Source organism: Lissotriton vulgaris, chromosome 9 (genome assembly GCF_964263255.1).
Source record: "Lissotriton vulgaris chromosome 9, aLisVul1.2, whole genome shotgun sequence".
Lineage (NCBI taxonomy): Eukaryota > Metazoa > Chordata > Amphibia > Caudata > Salamandridae > Lissotriton > Lissotriton vulgaris.
The window spans coordinates 282,359,543-282,383,969 of NC_141697.1; the positions used below are offsets into that span (position 1 = coordinate 282,359,543).

Below are 24,427 nucleotides of genomic sequence, written 5' to 3' on the forward strand. Positions count from 1 at the left end.
TTCTTGACTCACAGGTTCACACTCTGCGACTCTGGGCAATAGCTTGCTTAATCTCCACAACGGCCTCTCGCGGCGGGATGCCTGGCTTTCACCTTGTGGATACCCTGCTGGGGTTATCTCACAGGGGAATACCAGGACGGGTTCCCTAAGCAAGCGCTTAGATACCGACCTTGGTCAGTGATTTGCGCTATATAAATACATGTACATTTACACTGGATGGGTGTGGCTTGATGCATCACCTTAAAAGTAATGTGCATGAAACATCGAGTATTTTGCTGCAATATTTCCAAAGTATTTTGTATCTGGCAACGTACCTTGCATTGCTTTTCTTGGTGAGTGACTAAATGCAGGTTGCTCTTGCATACAAAATGCTTGTTAAATCTGATTTTTATGGAGAAGCCCCACTTCCGACAAATTGTTTACTACAAATTGCTTCAAGTTTGGGAAATACAAGACAATAAAAGCATACGGTGCTCCCTCGTAATGGTCTTTAAACATAAAAGGCGAAGATGGGACCTTGAGCCTCAGTTCCCCTCGTTGATCCATTAGTTGGTGCAGCTATTGTACGGAATCAGCTCTTCTGGCTTGAATCACACGTTTTGGCAGGTTTTTCAATTCAATTCAATTCATGAAGCTTTATTCGGCACATGTAAATGACCATAAAGTCACAAGGATAAGGCAGGTTTATCCTTTATGGCACTTTCCACAGAGTCACTGCCATGGCATATCTTCCTGCCAACTTTGGTGTGTAAGTCTCCATGGATGGTCCCAGGTTTGCAATTAGCCCGGCTGGTCTCCACGAGCATTACCCAGCCAGTCTTCACCATGTTATATCCTTCCCAGACCATAGACACAACAGGGCTGGAGCCCATGTATTTCAACAGGCCAGTAGGATACGATCCTTCAGGTCAATGTAATGCTCCTTCAGACGTTCATTGGAGTCCTGCATAAACCTCATGGACACCAGTCGGCAGCCCTTCTGCTCAAATGATCTCTCCTACCAGGCCCGTTGAAAACCATCTGGCTTGATGTGAATGAAGGTGCGTTCTGTGATGCTGTTACCAGACACGTTTGTGCGGCAGGGAATGCTATAATTCTCTATCAATGTAACCAGCGCTGGGGGAGGGAGTGCAACAGAGCCACCTTCAGAGCTAGGGGCCTATCCTTAAGGGGGGATTTCGTATTTTCTATTAATATTACACATATTTCACAGGGAATAAACTTCCTACTCCCATAGTACGGAGCAAACCATTTATTTGTATTTTGTGATCATGGTAGCGCTGCTGAAATATCAAAGATATGACATAGCTCTTATCTTGATATTATTTTTCATAATGCACAGTATCCTACTTATGGTCCTGTTGTCTAACAAAGTCCAGTCAGTCGGTCAACAAAGCCTAAATATGGTCAACTAAGGCAGTTGATGTGATCTGCTCTCAGTGAGTTGATGGACCAGTTTTAATAGAGCCCTAACCTACAATGTGATGCAATGTTCCAGACACAAGGGGGCCTGTGCCCTGATCAGTGGGATACAATCCACGGAAATAAAAGAGAGATGTTGTACGTGTACTTTTGTGGGAATGATAAATCAAAAGCACACTTTATTACTTACTACAAATGCTACTCTAAAGCTACTCACAGGTGATCAGGGTGAAGAGTTTGTCTTGCTGTCCTGGGCCAAGGGACAGGATTTCAACAATCCTGCATACTATGCATAGGGTTACCATCCTCGTATCGCAAGGCTTTTTAGCACTTCCACATTTGGTGGGCTAACCTACTCTGCACTTTTTGCCTGCGTTCATGCTACACTAGTCTTTTTGAGCGTCGTACAATCACCTGTGCACGTTTTGGGTTTAGTGCAAGGATTTTACAAATTGTGAATAGGTTTACACCTTAACTTTAGAGTCAGGCTATGCTGTTTGCACATTTGGTGTGCGTTCACTCTACATCTTTCATTTGAGTTGACACAATTCTACACCTTTCTTGTGGGTCCCTGCGTTCTGTACCTTCCTGGTGAGGTTGCAGTATTCTACACCTTCTGGATATGGCCAGACGGCTCTGCTCTGTAAGGGCCACAGCAGGCTTCCATGTGTTTACTTTCAACTCAAAATGAGTCTGGTAAAGGCTTCGCTGCACCACTTCAGTGGGCTAGATTGCACTAAAACCTTTAAAGAAATCTATTAGCAACTTGGGTTTTTGTTGTGATGGAACTAACGCCAATAAGTATGTGAAGACTTGTTCCAGTGATGATCTTGGTAGGATAGAAACCCAACAGGACCAGCTTAGCCTTACATTCACCTGCGGGCAATAGCATGAAGAAACCAAGAGAGGTTTAATGCCACACAGTCAGCCAACTACGCCACGTAATAGTGAGGATTGCTGAAAAGTCTTGGCGCTGCCTACATTATCTCATCGCAGACATCAGCCATGATGCAAGGAAACCACAGATCATCAACATACACAAGGACAATAAATGCCCCGACAGTCCCGCAAAAGAGGGATATTCACCCTCACTCACCAAACCTCCTGAAAAGGAGAGGGCAGGGCTTCGGCGATGGAAGACCTACAGTATTTGCTGTGGTTTGTTCTTCCTCACAGCAATAAAATCAAACCCCACCAAATAACTGCCCTGGGGCAATGAGAGGCTTGCACCACTTGATCGCCACTTTTTTTGATGCTCCGGCAGTGCAGGCCTCTCAATCATATCTATGAGGCGATAGAAAGCCACTCTGCGCGGCGTCGCATGTCTTCATAGATATGGAGTACGACAAATCCGCGCAAGTCATAGCCTGGCCTTACTCTGTGCCAGAGAGGCCTTCTGTGGGCGTTACCATGAGTCTCCCCAGACAACACCCATGGATTTTGAATCTGCCCCAGATTTACTTAATCACGTAAACCTGGAGCAGCGCCATAACTTTACGCCTCCCCATTGCAGGCGAAACAAGAAGAATTATTTGTATTTCTCCTTGTTTTTTCCTCTTTCCATGTGTGCTGCATTTTGCAGCACACACGGAAAGAGGAAAACGCACTAAAGCAATCCTGCCTGCAACAGAGGCACACTAGCACCATAGTGCAAGGGTACCTACATTGGCACCAGGCAGCAAACTATGCGCCAACACAGGGGGAAGGACAGGAATGCACCAAATTTCATAAATACAATGCACTTCTGCCCTTTTACATTGGCGTAGGGCAGCACTTCAAGAAGACTTGCGGCGCTGTCTTTGCCAACTCCTCATAAATGAGGCCAAGAGTGTAAATCTCCTCTCAGAGATCTAAATGTGCCACATTGCAAATGTGATGATCTTTTCTGGGAAGTAACATAACAAGTGTGTAAAGCGCACGTTCACCCAGAAGGGTATCTTGGCACTGAATAACAGATGTTTATTGTGACCCAACTCAATGGTACTCATTGTATCGACATCAGAAGCATGAAAGGCTGAATGGGCCCACCAGGATTTAAACCTGTGACCATGAGGTCAAAGACAGGCCCTTACAGTGGAAGCATTAGTTCACTAAGCCGCACGATCCGCCTTGTGTGTGGTTCCCTCATCCAGTGGACACCAGAGTTGTGTCCTCTGACAGATCATTGGTGGACGGACACACACAATCTGGTGCTCAGATACAGTCATCAATTATGACTATTGTCCTCCTTTTGCAGCCAGCAGGATCCATCTGCAGGCACCTCCTAGTCTTATTGCTTCGTTTGGTAATAGTGCCGGGCCTGCTTTCTAGGCGCTATCCAACTTTCTCTTCCAGTGGTTTCTTTTGAGGAATGTTTAATAATACGTGGATCACTTAAGGAGTTGGGATCTTCATGGAGGCAAAAAGACGCACTCCTGCAAGAGTTTTCATTGTGAGGGTAGACCCTGAACCCTCCACAAATTTAGCTCAGGCGCATAATGCAGGCATTGCGTTGCTTGCCATCCGGCTGCTATGGAGAGGCCCCTAGGAGAAAGACCCCAGCAAGGCCCTCCTCTCCAAAGACAGAGGAGTAGCGGCGCAGCGGCAGACTGTCAGACAAGATTCAGATGCAGCGGGAACAGGACGGAGCCTTTATCTGAATATTAAAAGACAGATGTTTATCTTATTGCACTCCAAGGGATGTCTGCACGCCATCAGTACAGAGGCTTCCATAATGTACGTTTACCCAGAGCTATTACCTGTTCTGTTACAGGACGTGTTCTTCAAATATATGAATTAAAATGTGAATATATGCCATGTTTTTCAGCAAAGTGCCCCTTCTGGACCCCGGCAAATGTGTTTTTATGGCGTGTAATCTGGCATTGGCGAGGCCGCATCTGCAGTGAATCTCTAACGAGGCTTCTGTTGGTCGCTGTCTGAATGCAAGTCACAAATGTGTGTGTGGGGAGAGAGACGGATGGAGAGAGAGAGTGAGAGAGAGAAACAGGCAAGGATCGAGAGAGAGGAAGGCAGGGACAGAGAGAGAGAGGCAGAAAGAGAGAGAGAGAAGCACGGACAGAGAGAAGGGGGGGGGGGTAGAGAGAGAGACCATCAGGGAGAGTGTGAGTTAGTGAGAGTGAATGAGAGAGAGAGAGAGAGAGAGCGAGGGAGGCAGAAAGAGAGTAAGAGGGAGGGAGGGAGGCAGACAGAGAGCGAGAGGCAGGGGCAGAGAGAGGTAGACAGAGAGAGTTAGACAGGCAGAGAGAAACAGTGAGGGAGCGAGAGAGAGAGAGGGTGCCAGGGAGAGAGAGAGAGAGAGGAATAGAGAGAGAGGCCAGAAGGGAGAATGAGAATGCGTGTGAGAGAGGTGGGTAGAGAGAAAGACAGGCAGGAAGAGAGCGAGGGTGAGAGAGGCAGGCAGGGAGAGAGAAAGAGAGAGAGAGGGACAGGCAGAGAGAGAGGCAGGGACAGAGAGAGAAAGATGAAATAAAGAGAGAGAGAGAGAGAGAGAGAGAGAGAGACCAGCAGGGAGAGTAAGAGTGAGAGAGAGAGAGAAAGTCAAAGAGCGAGAGGGAGGCATGGAAAGAGAGAGAGAGGTATAAAGAGAGAGAGCGGTAGAAAGAGAGAGAGCGGCAGGGAGAGAGGGGGAATCGACAGAGAGAGCGATCAGCAGAGAAAGTCTGAGTGAGAGAGAGACAGGTGGGAAGAGAGAAAGACAGGCAGGAAGAGAGAGAGAAACAAGCAGGGAGAGAGAAAAAGAGAGAGAGGGTTACGCAGAGAAACAGAGAGAGACCAACAGGGAAAGAGAAAGAGAGAGAGAGAGACAGACTGGGAGAGAGAGAGCACAACCGGCAGAGAGATAGGCAGGGAGAGAGAGAGAGAGAGAGAGAGAGAGGGTGAGAGAGAGAGAGAGAGAGAGAGCTAGGCTGGGAGAGCGAGTGACACAGTCAGAGAGGGAGGGAGATAGAGATACGGAGAGACTCAGACTGGCAGAGAGAGAGGGTGAGTGAGAGGAAGCCCGGCAGAGAGAGAGAAAGAGAGGCAGAGAGAGAGAGAGAAAGAGAGACACGCAGGCAGGCAGAGAAAGAGAGACACAGGCAGGACGAGAGAGAGAGAAACACGGGCAGGCAGAGAGAGATCGAGAGAGAGAGAGAGACCTGCAGAGAGAGAGAAAGAGAGAGAGACAGGCAGGAGAGAGAGAGAGATAGACAGAGCGAGAGACATGCAGAGATAAGCAGTCAGGGAGCGAGAGAGAGAGAGAGGAGTAGAGAGAGACCGGAAGGGAGAATGAGTGAGAGAGAGATACCGGCAGAGAGAGAGAGAGGCAGGGGATATATATATATATATATATATATATATATATATATATATATATATATATATATATATATATATATAGATAGAGAGAGAGAGAGAGAGAGAGAGAGAGAGAGAGAGAGAGAGAGAGAGAGAGAGAGAGAGAGAGAGAGAGAGAGAGAGAGAGAGGTAATCACAAAAAAACAATACCCATAACCCGAGCCTTAACCGAACGCTCCCCTGTGCCTGTGCGGTGATGCGTTGGCAGTGCACGGATCCGCGCTGCAGTGAAAACACGAGTGGATTCGTTTTACCTTGGACCATTTATGATGGGTCTGCACAAAAATTAAAAAATAAATGCGCTCACCACAGTTGAATCCTCATGAGATGAGTGCTGATTGTTCGAGCCTGGCGGGGCTGGTGTAGTGCTCTGACGTATTACACTCTACATTGAATTTCCCACAAGGATTACCTGGTAAAGCAGAAAGCGCTCAGCCAGGATCACCTCCACGCTGTAGTGGTGTGGTGGCACTGGCGACAGCTCATGGCTGGAAGCAGCGGCCCACAGTCTGAGCCCACTGGGCCCAAGCAGGTACTGAAGCCAGGTACCGGATACAGCGCATCACCCACGTCCACTCCCTGTGCCCAGAATCTTCACCTCATGGGTTCAAGTCATGTTTAGATGGCCACAGGGGCATGGAGACTGCATGCAGGACATGGCCAGACCCCACTCCCTACGTTCAGTCCCTGCAAGGCGCAGTGGAAGGACGAACGGAGGTAGTACTGGGTGCACAGTGAGGAGGCCAAGGAGATTGGGTGCGGGGTATACTCTGAGACCACAGCCTTTGCACACTTAACAAATGGTGGGTTCTGTGGCTTGTGGTGCCAGGAGTGGACATGCCTACTGCTGGCAGGGCAATGTAGAAAGCCCTACCTTTTGGATTGTGGAGGTAACATAATTGGACTCTGCGTGGACATTTAGCTATTCCCATCCCTTAAAGCCCACTGACAGCTCAGAGTGCTGTGTTTGTTCTCCTCTGGGGGCAAGGAGCCTGGGTACAAGCATGGCCATGTGCCCCTAATGTGCACCCAGAGGCAGGGTTGAAGATTGTCTCCTGCATCGTCTGGCACCAATGGAATGTGGTGAAGGTGGTGGCTGACGTACAAGCCCTATGCCTACAGTCTAATAGACATGGTCGAAGTTGATGCTCTGTGGGCTCTGGTGTTTGGGAAATGAGTCAAAAAGCATAGCCAGAAGTCACAACCTTCTTTCAAAGCTTGCTAAGCAGATCCAACCACCATGCCCTGGATTAAAATCAGATTCTGGACACTTGGCCAAGTACATCAGAAAAAGTTAAAAAGAAATATCCGAAAAAATGTATGTCAATGGATGTTATGGTTAAGCACTTAGTCCAATAAAATAAAAATACCATAAGAACGCTCGTAAATTTTCCATGTAAACCTTTGGGTAAAGCAAAGTTATGGGTTAGGATCTGAAACCAAACAACCACTGAAATTTACCAGTTTTGGTGTGATATGCAGCCATACTTCTCCCAATCTATTACACTGCTGATGACCTCAAACATGACTTCATACATGACATCGCAAACAATCTTTGTTTACATCACTAGTGACATCACACATTATGTCGCAAATAACATCATACATCAAATCACTGAAAACGTATTGCACTTGATATAGTGCTGCATAAACACTGTTCATTATTAGTTATCTTTGCAACATTTGTTTTCTCTAGAATCAAGTTTTATCTACCAAGCTATGATACTTTTCATCATCAGTATTGCATGTAGGAAAGTGCATGTACTGCTGCAACTTTTTTCTAACACGCAACAAAACTTAAATACCTGTAACTGCACTGTGCACATATTTCAAAATATATCAGCTGGTTGGAAAGCACTTTCTTCTGTAATTCTGAAGTGTGATGAACACAAAGATTTTAATGGGACAAACCAAATCGAGGCACTTTGGTGATGAGCAAATGATACATATTTACCTTAACCAAATTTACCAGTAAATCTGCATATCTGTACACTTTTAGTGGCTATTTCAATGGAGAATGTGCTGTTTGTAAACAGCAGTGAGTACCACAACATGCTTTAGTAATATATTTGTGATGGTGTGCTGCACGATTCATCAGTGTCTAAATAATACTTACTTAACACTCTCCCGATGAATGAGCATGGCTCATTTGGTATACGTTTTCTTTGTGTAATGCCTAGATTTTTCACAATCCCTATGACTTCAGTGATGTAACATTGAGGGCAGCACCCCCCACTCTGAAAACGGTTCAAGCGCCGCTGTGAATGCCTACCCAGCAAACAACCTTCAGAACAGCAGCATGGTTTCTTCAACAAACCCCACCATCTACCCAGTTCTCAAGGCACCCTGCCTTGAGGAAGCCATCACTATGAGGAAAGCCTTGGCAAATGTGCCTCGCTGTTCCCAGGAGCTAGTCATCAGGAGACAACCATTGCCTTGGCAATAAAAAGCCTGGTGCAACACATCAGCAATCTAATTAAAACCTTATCATCAGGTGCCATACCCACATCACTGTCTGAAGAACCAGGCATTTCCTCTCCACAACACCAGGTAGAAGAATGGGTCGCTCAGCGTTTGGTCATAAGGCGGTATATGGCTCATTGATCAGGGGCACATTGGAATTTCGGGGCCATCTCACAGCAAAGATATTGGGCCAATTTAATGAACGCATTAGCATATTATTGACATATGACAAAGCAACTTGAGTACTTAAGACCGTTTTATAAAGAAGACTGAATCTATTGTACATGTGATGCCACTCAACATCCGGTAAGGTTCAGTGGCACAGCAAACACATTTCCATGTCTAACATACCTAGAGGTACTGCAGCACTGTTGCTCAAATACAAGGGACACCTAGTGGCTGTCAGTGGTACTGCTGCCAGTAAGAAGAGGGACCTCTAGTAATGGTAAATGTTAACGCTGCCAGTGACATAAAGAATATCTAGTGATGGACAGAGGTCCTGCGAGCAGTAACACGAGAGGGATCTAGTACTACCACAGGTAACACAAGAAAAATCAGTAATTGTCAGTACTACCGCTGTCTTTTTCTCTATATTGAAGAAAAGCATGGAGAAATAGAAATAGTCAGTGATACTACGATGCATTGTCGCTGTATAATATTTTTTGCTTAAGATATCTGTTAATTTTCAATTCAAGGCTACTTAATGTGTGACTTCCTATTATTAGCCAGAATTCTTGCAGCTTTTCAGAATTTTTCTCTATATTATCTGTTTTTACTGTAAAGCTTATAACTCTTGTGATGTTTATATTTTTAGTAGCATCATATAGGCTGTCACTCATGACGACATTGTTGATGTCATTTGTGATTTTATATGTAAAGTCACACTAAGTGCAATTGAGTGTTGTTATTGTTTTAATGCTCTCCATTCTTGTGGTGCATTTCAACGATGTTTAGCTTTGGAATTCTTTAATAGATGCTTTGTAAGGGAGTGTCTGGGTTTGGGATAAACGTGATCATATATTGCGCCTCCTCTAAAATGCTCGGTATTTCCAAAGGGTCACTTTTGTTCTTTCTCTGGTGATAATATATGTGTTGGATGCACGGTAGAAAATGCAAGGACAAGGGAAGCTTGCACTGCTTTATGCCCTCAGAAAATATTTTTTTGATGGTCATAATAGTCATTTTACTCTTAGAACTCTACTCACTATCTTTCCAAAAAGTGGAGAATAAACATTTTGGTCACCAAAGTGGTCTCCCTAGTCAGACACAAATCCCTAGCTGACCACTCAAAATTCAGCTTATCCTCCAAGAGGCTTACAATATTTATCGGTGGCACCCACCAGCAACTTAGACAAAGTTGGCCACCGAGCCCTATTCAAATGTATAATTACACAAGAGACTTTATAAAAGAATCAATAACCTGCCAATCTAGATTCTCAGGGGCCTTTTTGCCTTTTGAGTTCCTAAATAATGTGTAATTTCTCCCAGCCAAGAAAATAAATTGAGAGGATTTAGAGGGATTTGCTTATCGGTACGGTGCTACGCGACATTGCTTTCTCTGCTGTGGCCCCCTCCACACTGCCAGTAAGGGACATTGAAGTCAGCATAATCTGCTCTGGTTCAATAGCCATCTCTTTCATGCTGTCTTGAACAACAGGCAGATTAACTCTGCACCTCAATCCTCCTAAACTACAGCCCAACCCACAGGCCATGCTCATCAATGCTGTGGCGGTACAATTTTGCAGCAGCGCAGAACGTCCGCTTAGCAGCATGATTCCTCATCGGGAAGTGAAACTAGTGATTTATTTATTTTTTGTGATTTTATATGGTGTTAACTGGATCCATAGCTGGTAGTAGAGCACTTTACAGAATTTACAATGGGAACTGTGGGAATTTAGAACATACAATTACTAGACGCAGGCTCTCAAGAAGCTACATTACTGGAAAAAAAACAGGGAGGCGAAAGCTTATTTGCATGAAATATGTCATCTAGGGGGATATAAAACAAAAGGAATGTGGTTAAAATGTAATAAACATATGTACAGTGAGAGTCCCAGAGTAATATTAGACACAGTGCTTAATTTAGAGTTCGGCAGACGTGTACTCCATCACAACCATCATAAATAACCTGCCCACCTTATTGCAAGCGCCATAGGATATAAGAAACGTAGAATAAGGCAGATGAGATTTCCATCACATTTGGAATGGAGTGACCTGTCCGCAAAACTCTAAATCCAAACTTGAAACTCAAGACCAGGTCCTCAGTTTTTCTCATATGGACAATTTGTTGTTAACGATCAAGAGGGGAAATTAGGAGCAGCAGATGTTTCTCTCACCTTTGAAGACTTCCTATGAGGGATTTGTCCCGATGGTGGCCAGGATGGAGATCCATAAGTTGGGAGTACTCCCAAGGAAAGCTTCCTTGAGAATTCTACTCTCTTTACAAGTTTTCTTTCTGATAAAATGTACTGTCATTTCCAATAAGTGCCATAAAAGACCCAACAGCAATAAGGTTACAGAACATTTCAATTCAATGCAAAATTCATATCAAACTGTGACATTTCATATTTTTCAACGATAATAACAATTTGTCTACCTGACAGCAACATTGTTACACTGCATTTACAATAAAAGATTTAAAGAATCGTTTCCTGTTAAATATTGTATATGGTAAGAACAAATAACACATAAATGCAAAGAATGTTAAAATACAGGGCAGTTACAATAGAAGCAATTACTGAACAGATCACTTCACATTCATTGTGCAGTAACCTTTCCCAGCCCTAGCACATTATTCTCTCCTAAAACGTTTATTTTGACACAACATACGATCCCACTGCATTTCAAGCTTTCTAATTGCAGTTTAATACCTGGTACTTCGGAAAACTGGTAAAAAGCATCAGGGACATGTAAACAATTGTGGGTAATCGCAACGGAGGTCTTTTTGTCCACATATTGATCTCAGTGCTGACTAAGGCTCATTATTTCTTTCATTGGAGCCCTCTTCTAGAGAATTTCTCTCGAGATAAATCAAACAGGTGTATAACTTCATTTAGGAGTCACGGTCAAATTCTGTGAAACTTAAGTTTTTCCTCCTCAGCATTTTTTAAAACATTGAGCTGATAATTTAACTTCGGTGTCTGCATTGTGTCCTCTCAAGAAGTCAATACATATATTTTAGTCAATAGATCCCAGGGGCACCAACCCAATTTCAGTTTCAACCCATGGTCCATTAATAAGTTACAAGAGATAGTGTCCTGTTCAGTACCAACCCTCTAAATCATAAACATTTACGTTGCCATCAAGCATCATTTGCTCACTCCCATCCAGAGCCAGTGGTTCTGTCTTTCCACTGAGTGCCTTGGTTGGAAGAAAGAGTGATATGCCACTTTATCGAAGATTAAATTCGACAATTCCATTAAATGCACATAAAACATTAGGTTTTATTATTTCCCAAAGGGCAGACTAGATTGATGGCAGACTAAATAAACTTCCTAAATATCTAAACCTGTCTTCAAGTCAATCTTATTTTCTAAAAGCCTCGATGAACTTATTACCCTCTTTCTTTCAAAGCCTAAAATGTTCATTATGTGACCCTTTTATTGTTAATTCATTAATGTGACAATCTTTGGAGACCTCAGTTTTTCTAGGTAACCAAAGAACGGATTGATTTAACAAAACTAGACCATTGCAATGTTGCAGAGTGCTAAGATGCATCTTCCTTTTCTGTAAAGAAAATGAAGGAGATGTATCTATCATTCTGGGCACAGCTTCTAGAAGCAGAAACAAACTGTGGCTTATATTCAGCCCAGTTTGTTAATTTGCTCCATTGGTCTTGTCAATTTCCCTCGTTTTTCTTGATTTTCTGACTTGTACCCAGTTGTCTGTGTTTAATAGCTGGTGTGCCGATATCTACAAAGACTAATACTACACTAGATGCCTAAAGGGATCTTGTACTCTGAATCTGCCAGCCAATTATCCTAACATGATCAACTGCATCCAACAAGGTGGCAGAAACCCGGGGGTTCAGGGCCCTAAACTGTAAAACACACTGATCCTAAAGCTGAGGGGAGAGTCCAAATACATGAGGAACTATCATTCTTTATAGCTTATTCAGCTTTCTCCATAAAATAAAGATAGAATGCCCCTTACCAAAAATTATGTCACCCCTGGAGGAATTTACAGTAGGGGAGGTAGCAATTTTTGTTGTATCTCATTCGGATTGCTGTGGAGTGCTGCAGGTGGAGCCAGCACTCTGTTTATTTCATGCAGTTTTTTGGGTTTCTGCAAGAGGTGTCAATGCAGGAGACTGAATTGTTTGGGATCCCTCCTTCAGGCTACCGTGGAGCTCTGCGGGATCACAAGGTACAGGAAACAACACAGTGTCTTCTAGTTCATGCCGCTTGTTTGCTTCTGGAATATCTCACAGTGTGACCCAAGCAGTGTCTTGTGATGTTCTGTAAGATCTCACAGTGAAGGAGACAGCAAGTAGGCAGCCATGTTTGCTGCCTCCCATGCAAGGTTTTGCAGAGCTCAACAGGATGGCAAAGTGCAGGAAACAACACTATTTTATTTCATGCAGCACGTTTGCTTTTGGAATATCTCACAGTGTAGACCTAAGCAGTGTATGTGTATGTAATGTCCTGTAAGCTCTCATATTGTAAGAAGTGATGCTTGCTGTATCTCCTGCAGGGATTTGAGGAGCACAGCAGGATCGCAAAGTGCAGGAAACAACATTTTTGTTTTGTTTCGTGCAGCTTGTTTGGTTCGGGAACACCTCACAGTGCAGGAGGCAGCGATGAGACAACATTGTTTGCCACATTTCATGCTGGGTCCAGTGGAGGTCTCTAGACCCTCACTGCCTGTAGAGCACCTGCAGGCAGTGCAAGAGTCTGTCATCTGTTGTACCAAAACCAGGTTTCTAGATGTAATTGATTCTCTCAAAGCAAAGCAGCCAGGGTGCTCCAACAGTGAACAGAAGACCTGGGAAACTCGACAGCTCTGGAAGGAGCAGCCCGGTTGGGGTAGCTATACCCATACGCCAGGCAATACTGATATTCGGTGGCTCTGCCCAGTCCTACTTACCACAGTTGCCAGTCAGAGCCACCACTCATCTCAACATTTCTTGATTTCCTTCTAGGCTAGTGGTGTCCAGCGAAGGACTCAGACAGGTGTATCCTCTACCAACTTGCATGGCATGCACACTTCGAAAACCCATACAATAAATCTAAATAGGAACTTACTTAGCAGGTATCTATTCTGAAAATGTGCATGGATCCTCTTGTCCTTGACCTGTAATGGACATCTCTGCTCTAGGTCTGTTCGCTTCTGCAATTTACATATTCAATAAAACTACAAGGGCTCTGGGACAATCATGGCAAACCTTCACCATGGCAACAGGTGGTCTACAGCATGTGCAAAGCACTATTCCCACTTTGGCGTGTGACGTCTGATCGTCGGGCAGCAAATCACCTGCCAGATGCCAGCATATAGGACAAAAGATCCATTGTCAGCATTGGAAGCCTGGCTCACACATCACAATGCAGCCTTTTTCTCATGCAAGTGCATCATTAAAATATATTCTAATTTTGGAGGCCCGGTGACCTCGGCAGCTGCTCAATTCTCTGTGGGAGAAGATGTTGGCAGCCTGCTGAGTGCGACTGCAGAGTTCCACTGGAACTCATTTAAAAGCCACCAGCTGTAACAAGATCCTCCAAATATCTGTGCTTGTATTTCACTTCTCAAGCAAGTGGTCAAAGGGGACCATCCAGACCAAAATCTCTCCCTTCCCTCGCCATGCAGTAATGCCTTGGCTGCCCATTATTATTTTGAGAATTACTAAGGCACTATTGCTTTCTTAAGGCAAATGTACATTTTTAATTATTTTGTCCAAGTTACATACAAGAGGCATGTTAAAGAAATATCAGTCTACATTTTGGTCAGGTAAAAGTAATGATAAAGTCCAGACAGTAGTCACTCATGGTAATGGTCAGGGGGAAGCAATAGGAGTTAAATTGTAATAGTTAAATAATGGGTGTGTACTAGCAGTACAGAAAGTTACTAGGACGTTTGCCTCGCAAATTTGCTTACTTTTTAAAAACTGTTCAAGTTTTCCAAAGTGAGAAGCTTGCAACTTTGAACATAAGAGGTGGACACAAAGTGGGACAGCTTTTGCAGCCAAAAGGGCAGTGGGGAAATTATCAACCTGAATCGTCAGAGGCTAAGTACAAGTCTCTGCGAGGACAGTTATCCAACTTTTGCTGAATTTGAAGATAACATTTAAATCATGCCATCTCTAAGATGCCCTCTAATCAGTGACAAGCAGAGCAGGTATCAGGACTTCATGAATGGGTCGCTCCATCAATCACATTAGTAGCCAATATGGCTAGTGAAAGCCCCAGGTGACATTAAGACTTGGTAGCACCTGGCAATACACAGCACTAGAGAAGGTCCTGTCCCCCCCCAGTTCCTTTTGATGACATTTACCAGCCAGGCTCTTTGTAGTTCAATGAAATAATATCCACTCTAAAGGGTTACCATCCATAGAAGAAGCTGTAGTCTCCAGGGGAGGCAGCTGACTAATTGGTTATTGATATTAGAGATGTTTCTCTCTGATGGAAACCTTTGTAAGTTGCTCCTGTGAAATATTATTTTGCCTTTAAATGTTGGGGCTCCTATAATTTGGAAACAAAACTAAAATACCAAGCAATAAGCTAGTTTAATTTCAAGATAGAGTTTAAATATTTGTTTTTGTTTTGGTTGTTTGATAACATATCTATGTTAAAAATCTTGTGCGGACGGAATATCGTGTCAAAAATATCAGGGTCTAAAATATTGAGAAGGAAAGTGCAAGTAGGTAAGTGTAGGGTTACTATTCTTAATTCCACATCTACGTACCTGGAAGTTATATATATATATATATATATATATCATCAAGGTACATATATGTGGAGTTATGTATAGTAAAAATGTGCTTACTTATAGAAACGTACTTTCACAATATATTGTTGACCTCGATATTATTGACACAATATTTTGTCCGTACGATAGTTTGGGCTCAATATCTTGTGCCAACACTTTTTGTTTTTGCCACAGTTAAAGGGTTATTGTTGTTGCTCCATAGATTATGATTTTTTGAACTTTTGAATCGAGAACACAGTAGGGTCAAAACAGTATTTTTGGTAAAAATTTTGTTTACATTTTTGTATTGCATTGTTAGACTTGGCATCCTTGGCGTGGTTTCCCCTGACTTTTTGCCTCTACCGACTGCATTTTTAACGGTATACTGGTTTTAGTTTTTGCTAGCTTAGATTCTTTGGGCAGTTTGCCACTGCTGATCAGTGTCAAAGTGCAAGTGCCCCCTAGGGAAATAGTTTTTATTATTAGTTATCCTTGATTGGGATATTTTATTTACTAAGTCCCTAGTAATATGCACTGATGGTGCCAGGGGCTGTAAATCAAAAGCTACTAGTGTTCCTGCTGCACTGGTTGTGCCACTCACATGAGTAGCCCTGTGAATCTGTCTCAGACCTACCATTGTAGTGTCCGCTTACCCAGTTATAACTGCCATATCAACCAGGCACTTGCACCCACTTGTCAGGCCCAATCCTCCCTTTTCTAGCATGTAGGACAACGCTCAGTTAGGCCCAAGGTACCCCCATGGGCAGCGTGCAGTGTATGTAAAAGGCTGGTGTGTTTTACATGTCCTGATAGTGAAAAACTGCCAATTTAATTTTTCACAATTGAAAGGCTATCTGTCCAATAGGTTAACATGGGAGTTGCTTTGTAACATCTTACACGTATAAATTTCCATTGGGACAAGATAGGGAAGTGGAGTTTAGGCTTTCTGAACTCAGAATTTAATAACAGCTATGTGACTCATAATAGGGCTGAATAGACCTTGGCTGCATTTAGAGTGGTGGGAGGAGATTCACTTGCACCTAAATAGGCGATGTCTCCTTTGCATAATGCTGTCTCCACCTCCTGTGGTCATGCTGAACCGGAGAGGACAGAACTGGTTTGGACTGGGCTCAGAGACCTTTGTCACAAAGAGAACAAAGAGAAAATGGGATATAAATATTGGACCTTAAATCCTAGAGAATTAAAAAACATCTGGACTCGAGAGAAACCTCTGCCAAGGATAAGAGCTGGATAGCAGTAAGGAGGGGTACTGCCCTTTTGCTGTGTGTGCTTTGCTGGGTTGGCCTGCAGTTGCTGCTTCTGCCAAGGAGAGGACGTAGACTGCACCTTTGCTATGAACTTGCTTGAAGAAGAATCTCCAAGTGCCTGTGTGTGCTGGCCTCCTATTCTGAAGTCTCAGGGCCACAAAGACTTCACCGGCAATCCACTTTCAAGCACCTAGGCAACTCTGGGGACTCCTGCTTTCAAAAGGTCACCCATTCTAGTTCCTGGGTTCTGAGGATTGTGTAGTTGGTGCTGCACAGCAAGAAAGCCAACTCCGATGCCATCAGTGCCACCACCAGTGACGCCGCCACCTGTACTGAGGCCGTAGGCACCGCTCGTGGAGTGCATGATGCACCGCCCTGCCTGCAGTTATCGGCCTTCTTGACTAGAGCGCTCGCACCAATGCCGTCACCTCCTGCGCCACAATCCTGTTATCGCCGAGCGGATAACTGACAAGGGTGACTTCACAAACTCATCAATGTCGCATTGACTCACCGGAACCGACACCTCACCACAGACTCTGCCTAACTTCCCCTTTCCTGGATTTTCGATACCTCGCCCCCTCATGGACTCAACGCCTCGCCTCTCCCGTGGCAACTAGGAAACCAGCTTCAAAACGCTGTGCACCATCCATTGACTTTGGTTCCAAGATACTGTTGTTTGGGGGTTTGTGTGACTCCATGTCCGGGACCTCACGCCTTGCGGTCGGCCCCGTACTTTGGATTCATTGTCACGACGTCCTAATATGCCCAGGTGGAGCTATTTTGTTTCTACAAGTTTATTTTTGAAATAACTGTTCTAAAAGTTTATCTTGATACCTGTATGTTGTTTGGTTAAGATAAAATGAGACCAAAGGAGGAGGGCGGATTGGTGGTTCCTGACCTGGAATTGTATTACATAGCGGCCCAGTTACAGGTCCTTACAAAGGCGGTGGCCATGGAATTCCGGGGCCCTGAATCCGCAGGAGGTAGGGGAATTCCGAGACATGTCCTATCTTTTATAGTATTACAACAACGATTGGACCTGAGAGATCTCACAGTGGAAGAGAAGACTCTGAGGTTGTGTTGGAATAGGAGCCAGCGGAGAGCAGGTGTGCAGTACCCTTATCCGCCTGAGATACCATTAGGGATGCTGACAGCGTTGCCCCATGGAGGAGATTGGGCATCATTGTGGGAATGGGAGCAGGCAGGGATCCAAGTGCTGGGGAACTTATACGAAGATGGAGTACTGCTGCCTTATCAGGTGTTGCAGGAGAGATTTGATTTCCCGAGGGGAGGTTTTCTGATACATGCAGCCCTGGTGCGTGCAATACAGAAGCATTTGCAGGGGGACCAATAGAGCCTAAAATAACGATGGCATGTCAGTATGTGGTGATGGCTGCAGGTACGTTTAAAGCAGTTACATGCTTGTACTCAAGGATGCTGACGGAGGGTTTAGCCCCGTTGGATACGCTGCGCCTAAAATGGGATGAGAGCACATCCTGCGTATGGCATGGAAGGGCACAAGGAACGCACAATTCAAACTGGTACATTTCTTTATATTACATAGAGCGTATTTGACACCTAGTAAGATCATGAAATACTATAATGTTAATAATGTGATATGTCCTAGATGCACTAGAGTGGGAACAGAATTGGAGAATATGTTGTGGGGTTGCCCAAACTTGGGGAGCTATTGGGGAGAAGTGGGAGACCTATTAAATTTAATTACGGAGCGCCAATCGGACTTTGATATGGCTACATGCATACTACACTGGTTCCCTCACACCGCCAAGACGAAGGTAACAAGTAAGTTTGTAGATATGGGTCTAGTGCTGGCAAAAAGAGAAATAACGATGCGCTGGAAATCGAAAGAGGGTCCCAGCAGTAAGAGATGGCGGGCTGAGCTGCTTAAGTGTGCTAGTAGTGAGGGTGCTCCAGCAGGCGCAACGTCAGAATAATGAAAAGGCGCTGGACACGGCGCGAGCATGGGAGGAGTTGGTTCAGACGCTAATACGCCAATCGACCGAGGAAGACGGGGAATAGGCTGGGGGGCACACGGGGGAACTGTAAAACCCAGTAGGGGCATCCTGGCTTTGCGTCAGCACAAACCTTAACTATTTAATTGTTATCGATATATGGAACACACCGGTGGAAGGGAGGGGGGTAAGGGGAGGGAGTTCTGATTTGTTTATTTGATTTGATATAGTATGTAAACAATGTTGGTTATCATGCAGCAATGCCAGTGGATTAGCGATATGTTGCAGTTTATTTTGTCCGCCAGAGGGAATATTGGACATGGAAATAATCAGTAGAATGGTGGAATTGCAATGGAGCCAACTGATAAACGATTATCGGGGGGGGGAAGAATGTTGATTAAATGTGATGATGTGTCTATGATTGCCGCAATGAAAACCAATAAAATATGTTTACAAAAAAAGAAAATGACAATCGGCCCTCCGAACCTCAACACCTGACCAGTTATTCACTGATGTTCCTGCATAATTTCATGATATCGCCAGATTCTGAATCAGCCCTCTTCTCCCTGATTCTGTCCAAATTCTTTGGTGTCATTGTCATCCTATTTTGTAACAATTTCTTCTGTGTGTAATTGTAACTTTCTTCATAACACACCCGTCCTCTGAAATGTAAGCTTTTTATGAACTGAGTGAGGGATGTATTCCCTCAGTCCAAACAAGAGTCCAAACATAACAAGGGAATATGCATGTATTGATGACTTGCCAATGCATTATCTTCTGCAGAAGGGCTCTCCTGTTGTGCACATTTACAGATCCAGAAGCCGATGCAGTGATCACCTTTGTATTGCAGAAAGTGCACCTTTCTGTAACACTATGGAATTGCATGCTTGAGAAAGAGGATTTCTTAAGCACCACTAACCCAATTACTTCATTACACTGGTTGCTGTTTTGCTTTACTGCTAGGTTTTTGTGTAATGCAGCTTGTACCAAGTCACAGTGGAAAACTTGCTTTGTGCTGCCCTGAGCTCCACACCCCACTTCATGGCCTCTGGCAACCACATGAGCCTTTTCTTAATACTACACATGAGGTTTTCTAGTTCTTCAAAGCATTGATATAGGATGTTCTCAAACTATAACTTCCCTGAATAAAATTCCCTTGCTTTCTGTTCTGACTATTTCACGGCATCCCCAGCTCAAACCAGCCAGACTGTTTTATGATAATGCTACATGTAGTATGTACAGCAGAGTGTTAAGGGTATGAGGCTCTGACTTGGCACACAGCAATAAACTGGTTGGTAATATCCTTTATTTTGTTCTCCTTTTATCCCCAAAGCAGACATCAGATGACATTGTATCCTCAGCCGAATGCTCCAGTGATGATGAAGACATAATAGAATGTGAACCTAGCACTGGTAAGACAGGTCAGTTTGAATCTGCTTGCTATTTTTTGTTTGTCAATGCAATTGAGTTATATGTATATATAGATATGTGTGTGAGAGTGTATATTATACCATCTATATGTATATATACATACATAAATACATGCATACTGGTTTGTACAAAATAGCATCACATCCCATGGAGCTGCAGCTAAAACAAATTAACCCAGCAGCCTGTCACTTTGAAAGGTGTGAAAACCAGAGCAAGGGCAGTTTAAAAAATTGTTATTCATGAATATTAAACCCAGACCAAATTGCAACTATTGAGCGGATTCCCAGAGGCACCCAAGTATTGCTTAAAAACATCTTAAAACATGAGCACAAGTTCATGAATTGCAAATTCCTCTAATCCCTTTAATTGCTGTGCAGCCGCGCCTTTGCGCGAACCATGGGATTCTGCATGCAGTTGACACAGACTCCATGTTCTTGCTAACGCTGCTTTCTGCGTGGTGAGAGCACGCGCAGTGGGTGGGCTGTGGGGAGGGGGGAGTTTTGCCAGGCAGAGAGGCAGCGTTATCACTATGGCTGAGCCCTGTGTCAACTGCAGCGATGCTCCAAAATGTATCTTTGAAAGTAAAGTAACCGACAGTGGCCAGGGTTCACCAACTCTTCCCACCTACTGCTGATGATCCCTCAGCTTAGAACCAGATACATTTTGAAATGTCACAGCAGATTTTTTATTTAATTATTTTTATGGCTTTAATTTCTAATGGTGGGTGGGTATAAAATTTACAGCTGAAGGCCTGATGTCCCAGAGAATGCGGCTGTCCTTTTATCAGGCAAACTCTGGGACCCTTGTCATGAGCTGAGCATTGATGATGATGAACTGAGCATCAAGAACAGATATCATGGAATTTCTGTGTATACGGAGTTTTATTTTTTATTTAATTTCTGTTTTACTTCTGTAGATGTGATAAAAAAGTTGTCAGCACATGAGTTGTTTTAATTTTTTTCTTCTCACTAAAAAAGGATTCAAAATTGTGTTTCTGATCACCCAAGGTTTTAAAAAAATTCGACTAACTGAAGTCAACTGAAAATTTGAAAATAAAGAAGCTGAGCGATTTCCATTGCTCGTTCTACCAGTTCTCTGTGGTAGAATCTGACTGTTTTGAACCTGGCTGGCAATGTTGACTGGAAGTTATGCAAGGAAAGAAGTGGAGGCTGACAAAAATGTGTATCAGGCCCCAGTGGCGGAATCCAGTTTGTGATGAAACCCAAACGTTGGGTTATCTAAAATGACTGCTCACTTGTACAAGTTCCCACCTAAAAACAAGTACCTGCGTGTCCAGGCTTCCTACGTTGGCATGAAATCTTTAGCAAATAGAAATGGAAAGACTGGAGCTCTATAAAATTCCACGTTTTGCTATTTTCACTCCAAGGCCATTGTTCTCAAGCGTCGTTCTGCTCAGGTGAAATGGGTGAAATTCAACAGTTCTTTGTTCCTCTGCATGCATAGAACAGGGGCGGCTCTAGGCTCATGGTGGCCCTGGGCAGGGAGCGTAGGTAGGGGGCCCCGGAAGAGGGGATCCAGGCAGGGCGGAGCGCGGAGACCAGTAAAGGGGGGGGGGGGGGTCAGGGTGTTTGGAAGTGGAACAGAGCCGGAGGCCGCCAAATCCCTGCCAGGGGCCACCACGCAAATATGTATCCATCCTCAGAGGATTATTATATTAAGGATATATATTGGCGTGGCAGCACCTGGGGTTTGGTGGCCCTGTGCAGGTGCACAGCTTGCACATGCCTAAGGCCGCCCCTGCATAGAAACAGTTTACGATTCACCTGCAAATTATGGCCATCAAGTAGAAAAAAACTTGTAGCAAGCCACCTCCTTTAGTCCAAACTCACTGTGTGGATTTTCGAAAGTGTTCATGGAATTTCAAAAAATTGCACAAACTACTCTGCAATTGGCTGTTTTTAATTCATCGTAGGGTTACTCTAGAGTACCCCATTTTCATGTTAAGGCTCTAACTGAGAGCTTCTTGGTACGTTTCAGAACGTAGGGGCATATTTATGAGCCCCTTGCGCTGCCAGAGCAAACACTTTGTGTGGCTTTGAATGGCCTCATAGATATTGAGTAAGGCAAGGCAGCGCAGCTCACTGCATTGCTTACTCAGCTCTTGGGAGGCATTCCATTGGCATTGCGGTGGGTGTTCCCAACGCGGCACCCATGGATTTTGACGCTTCCCCAGTTTTCAAAACCATGTAAAGCTGGGGATATGCCAAAACCTTACGCCTGTTGAGGTGAGGCATAACAAGGAGAAATAACTTTATTTCTCCTAATTTTTTCCTCTTTCCATGTGTGCTGCAATTGGTAGCACACATAGAAAGATGGAGAAGTTTGTGTGCAGGAAGGTCCTCCTTCCTGCACAAAAACAATCCTGCCGACCACACAGGCACCCTTGCACCATGGTGCATGGGTGCCTGCATTGGCACTAGGCTTTCAAAATGGCGCCAGCACAGGGGGAAAGGACAGAAATGTGCTGTATTGGATAAATATGGTGCATTCCTGCCCTTTCAGTTTGACATAGGGCCACGCAACAAAGGACTTTCTGCACTGCCCTATGCCAAAACCCTATAAAAGAAGGCTTTAAAGCCTAATGTTCAAAGCCATTTGTGTTTGCAAAGCCTGCGGTCCCCAAAATAAGCGGGCTTGCGACTGAGAAATGGCTTTCTTAAATGTACGAAATCCACTTTGCTTTTCAGTAACATGGTACCGAATTGCAAAATTAAATTATAAAGACATAGCAAATCACTACTTGGAAGAGGCTCTCTTTAGTTTTTCCTTTTCCAACAGTAATTTGTTATGGTATATTTTTATTTTGATCGAGTCACAAAACATTGAAAAGTCACCCATCCGAATTTGGGATCTAACAAATGTTCTAAATGGAAAGGGTCCCTTTGGGACTCCTTGGCCTTTGTGAGTATAAAAAGAGTTTGTTGGGGCATAAGCAGTGGTCGGGAGGACCACTGGCAACTCTCAAACAAACATAAAAAACAATTATTTGTAAATGCAACCCCATTTCCTTTAAGGAAAATGGGCAACATTAAAAAAGTTTACTTTAAAATGTGATCACAGATATGGCATTCTGCTAACCCCAGCGGGCCACTGTCTTGTGAGTGTATCTAATCATAGTGTGCTGCAATTTGTGACCTACCTCAAGAATACTGATGAGGTAGATCAGAATGCAACCTACTATGATTTGGAATTTTGTTTGTGAACCAGCCTATAACAACATAGGTTGGTTCGTATAAGTCTCTTATAGTGACACAAAGTTAGTGAGCACTATGCAACACATTTTTAAAATGGACATTTTATACATCAGTTCCTTCATATTTACTCCTTCTGTAAGACTATGTTATGTTATGTTATGTTAAGAAGTCTTGTAGAGCGCAGAGCTACCCCAGCAAAGTGGCATCCGGCACTAAAAGAATGATAGCAGCTGACAGCATAAGCCCAACATAACGAGAGAAAGAAAGAAGGCCCGTGGGCCATTAAGTTCTCTAGTGGCAGACAGAAGGGCAAGGACTATGGTTCTCCAAAGTCAGTCCTTGAGGACCGGATCCATGCCAGGTTTTTAGCATATCACCGTTTAGATAAGTGTAGTTATCATAAAAATCTGGCATGGATCCGGCCCTCCAGGACTGCCTTTGGAAAACTCTGCGTTAGCGTTTCACTTTTTTCAGTGTATTAGATATCCTTCCTTCAAGAGGTAGTAAGACACAATCAGTAGTTCATGTCTATCACTTATCCCAAGATAAAATGTGGATGGTGACAGGGCACAGTGATCTTCAACCTTTTGAAGCCTTGACATTAAAGCTGTGGTACACATAGCATATAACAATATTTTATACATATTAATCATTTTTCCGATTCTCAGGGGACTCTATGGTTTCTTCTGGTTTCCCTCTCACTCTGTATTTGTTTCCCTCCTTTCTGGTGGCTGTTTTTCTTCCAGTGCAGATTCCATATCCACTTTTTTAGACACTCTCCCAGTTGAGGGGAACAGCTCACAAGCAGACTTAAGTCCCAATTCAATCACACCTGGTTGTAGATCTCTTGATATGGATCATCTACTGATCCACACTTATGGTCCACTTTGAAAAAGAACATGTAGGCAAGTAAGGTGTGGACATCCTTGAAGAGTATGAAACTACCACTGATGGAGTACCCATCTTTAAGGGAGAATGTAAGTTAGCCTACGGAGTTAGAGTGCACAGTGGAAGAGACCTGCTTCCCTAACATCTGTCAAAAAGGCAGTAAGTTCTCATGTCCACAGGCTCTATTCTTACCTCTTTGGAGTAAGAAAAGGGAATTACTTTAAAACAGATGCTCCATTAGGGATGTGTTTCCTTTTCCATTCCAAATGGGAGTCCATTCTCGAAATGTGGCCCTATAGAGAGACACACTCCTGCTAATCAGGGTTCCTGGAGAGAATTGCCTTGGATGGAGGATTTGCAACATCTAATACCACTTGGAAGCATGCCAAGGTAAAGGTGGCAGCGGAATGTTAACTTTGGGCCCTTTCTCTGCAGTCGTACCTATTTGGTATTTGAAAATTAGTTGGATAAAACCAAAGATGACACAAAGACTCAAAACCTTACAGAGAGACCATGTCAGGTTCATCTGGAA

The 24,427-nt window shown here is 43.9% G+C and overlaps 1 protein-coding gene and 1 pseudogene across 23 annotated transcripts in view; one reads left to right on the forward strand and one right to left on the reverse strand.

The window, feature by feature from the left end:
• NRXN3 (neurexin 3) overlaps positions 1–24,427 on the forward strand; it is a 2,233,908-nt gene that overhangs the window by 2,168,113 nt on the left and 41,368 nt on the right. For 13 of the 23 annotated variants that reach the window (XR_015299916.1, XR_015299920.1, XM_086937585.1 and 10 more), the window contains one exon: positions 19,695–19,782. Coding sequence is in view for 18 of the 23 variants with exons in the window: in XM_086937585.1 (XP_086793711.1) it covers positions 19,695–19,782 (88 nt within the window). In the remaining 5 variants the exon portion in view is untranslated. The remainder of the gene's footprint in view (positions 1–19,694; positions 19,783–24,427) is intronic. The other 10 variants (XR_015299918.1, XM_086937569.1, XM_086937580.1 and 7 more) reach the window with 3 other exon arrangements.
• LOC147690013 (nucleoside diphosphate kinase B pseudogene) lies at positions 546–1,727 on the reverse strand (annotated as a pseudogene).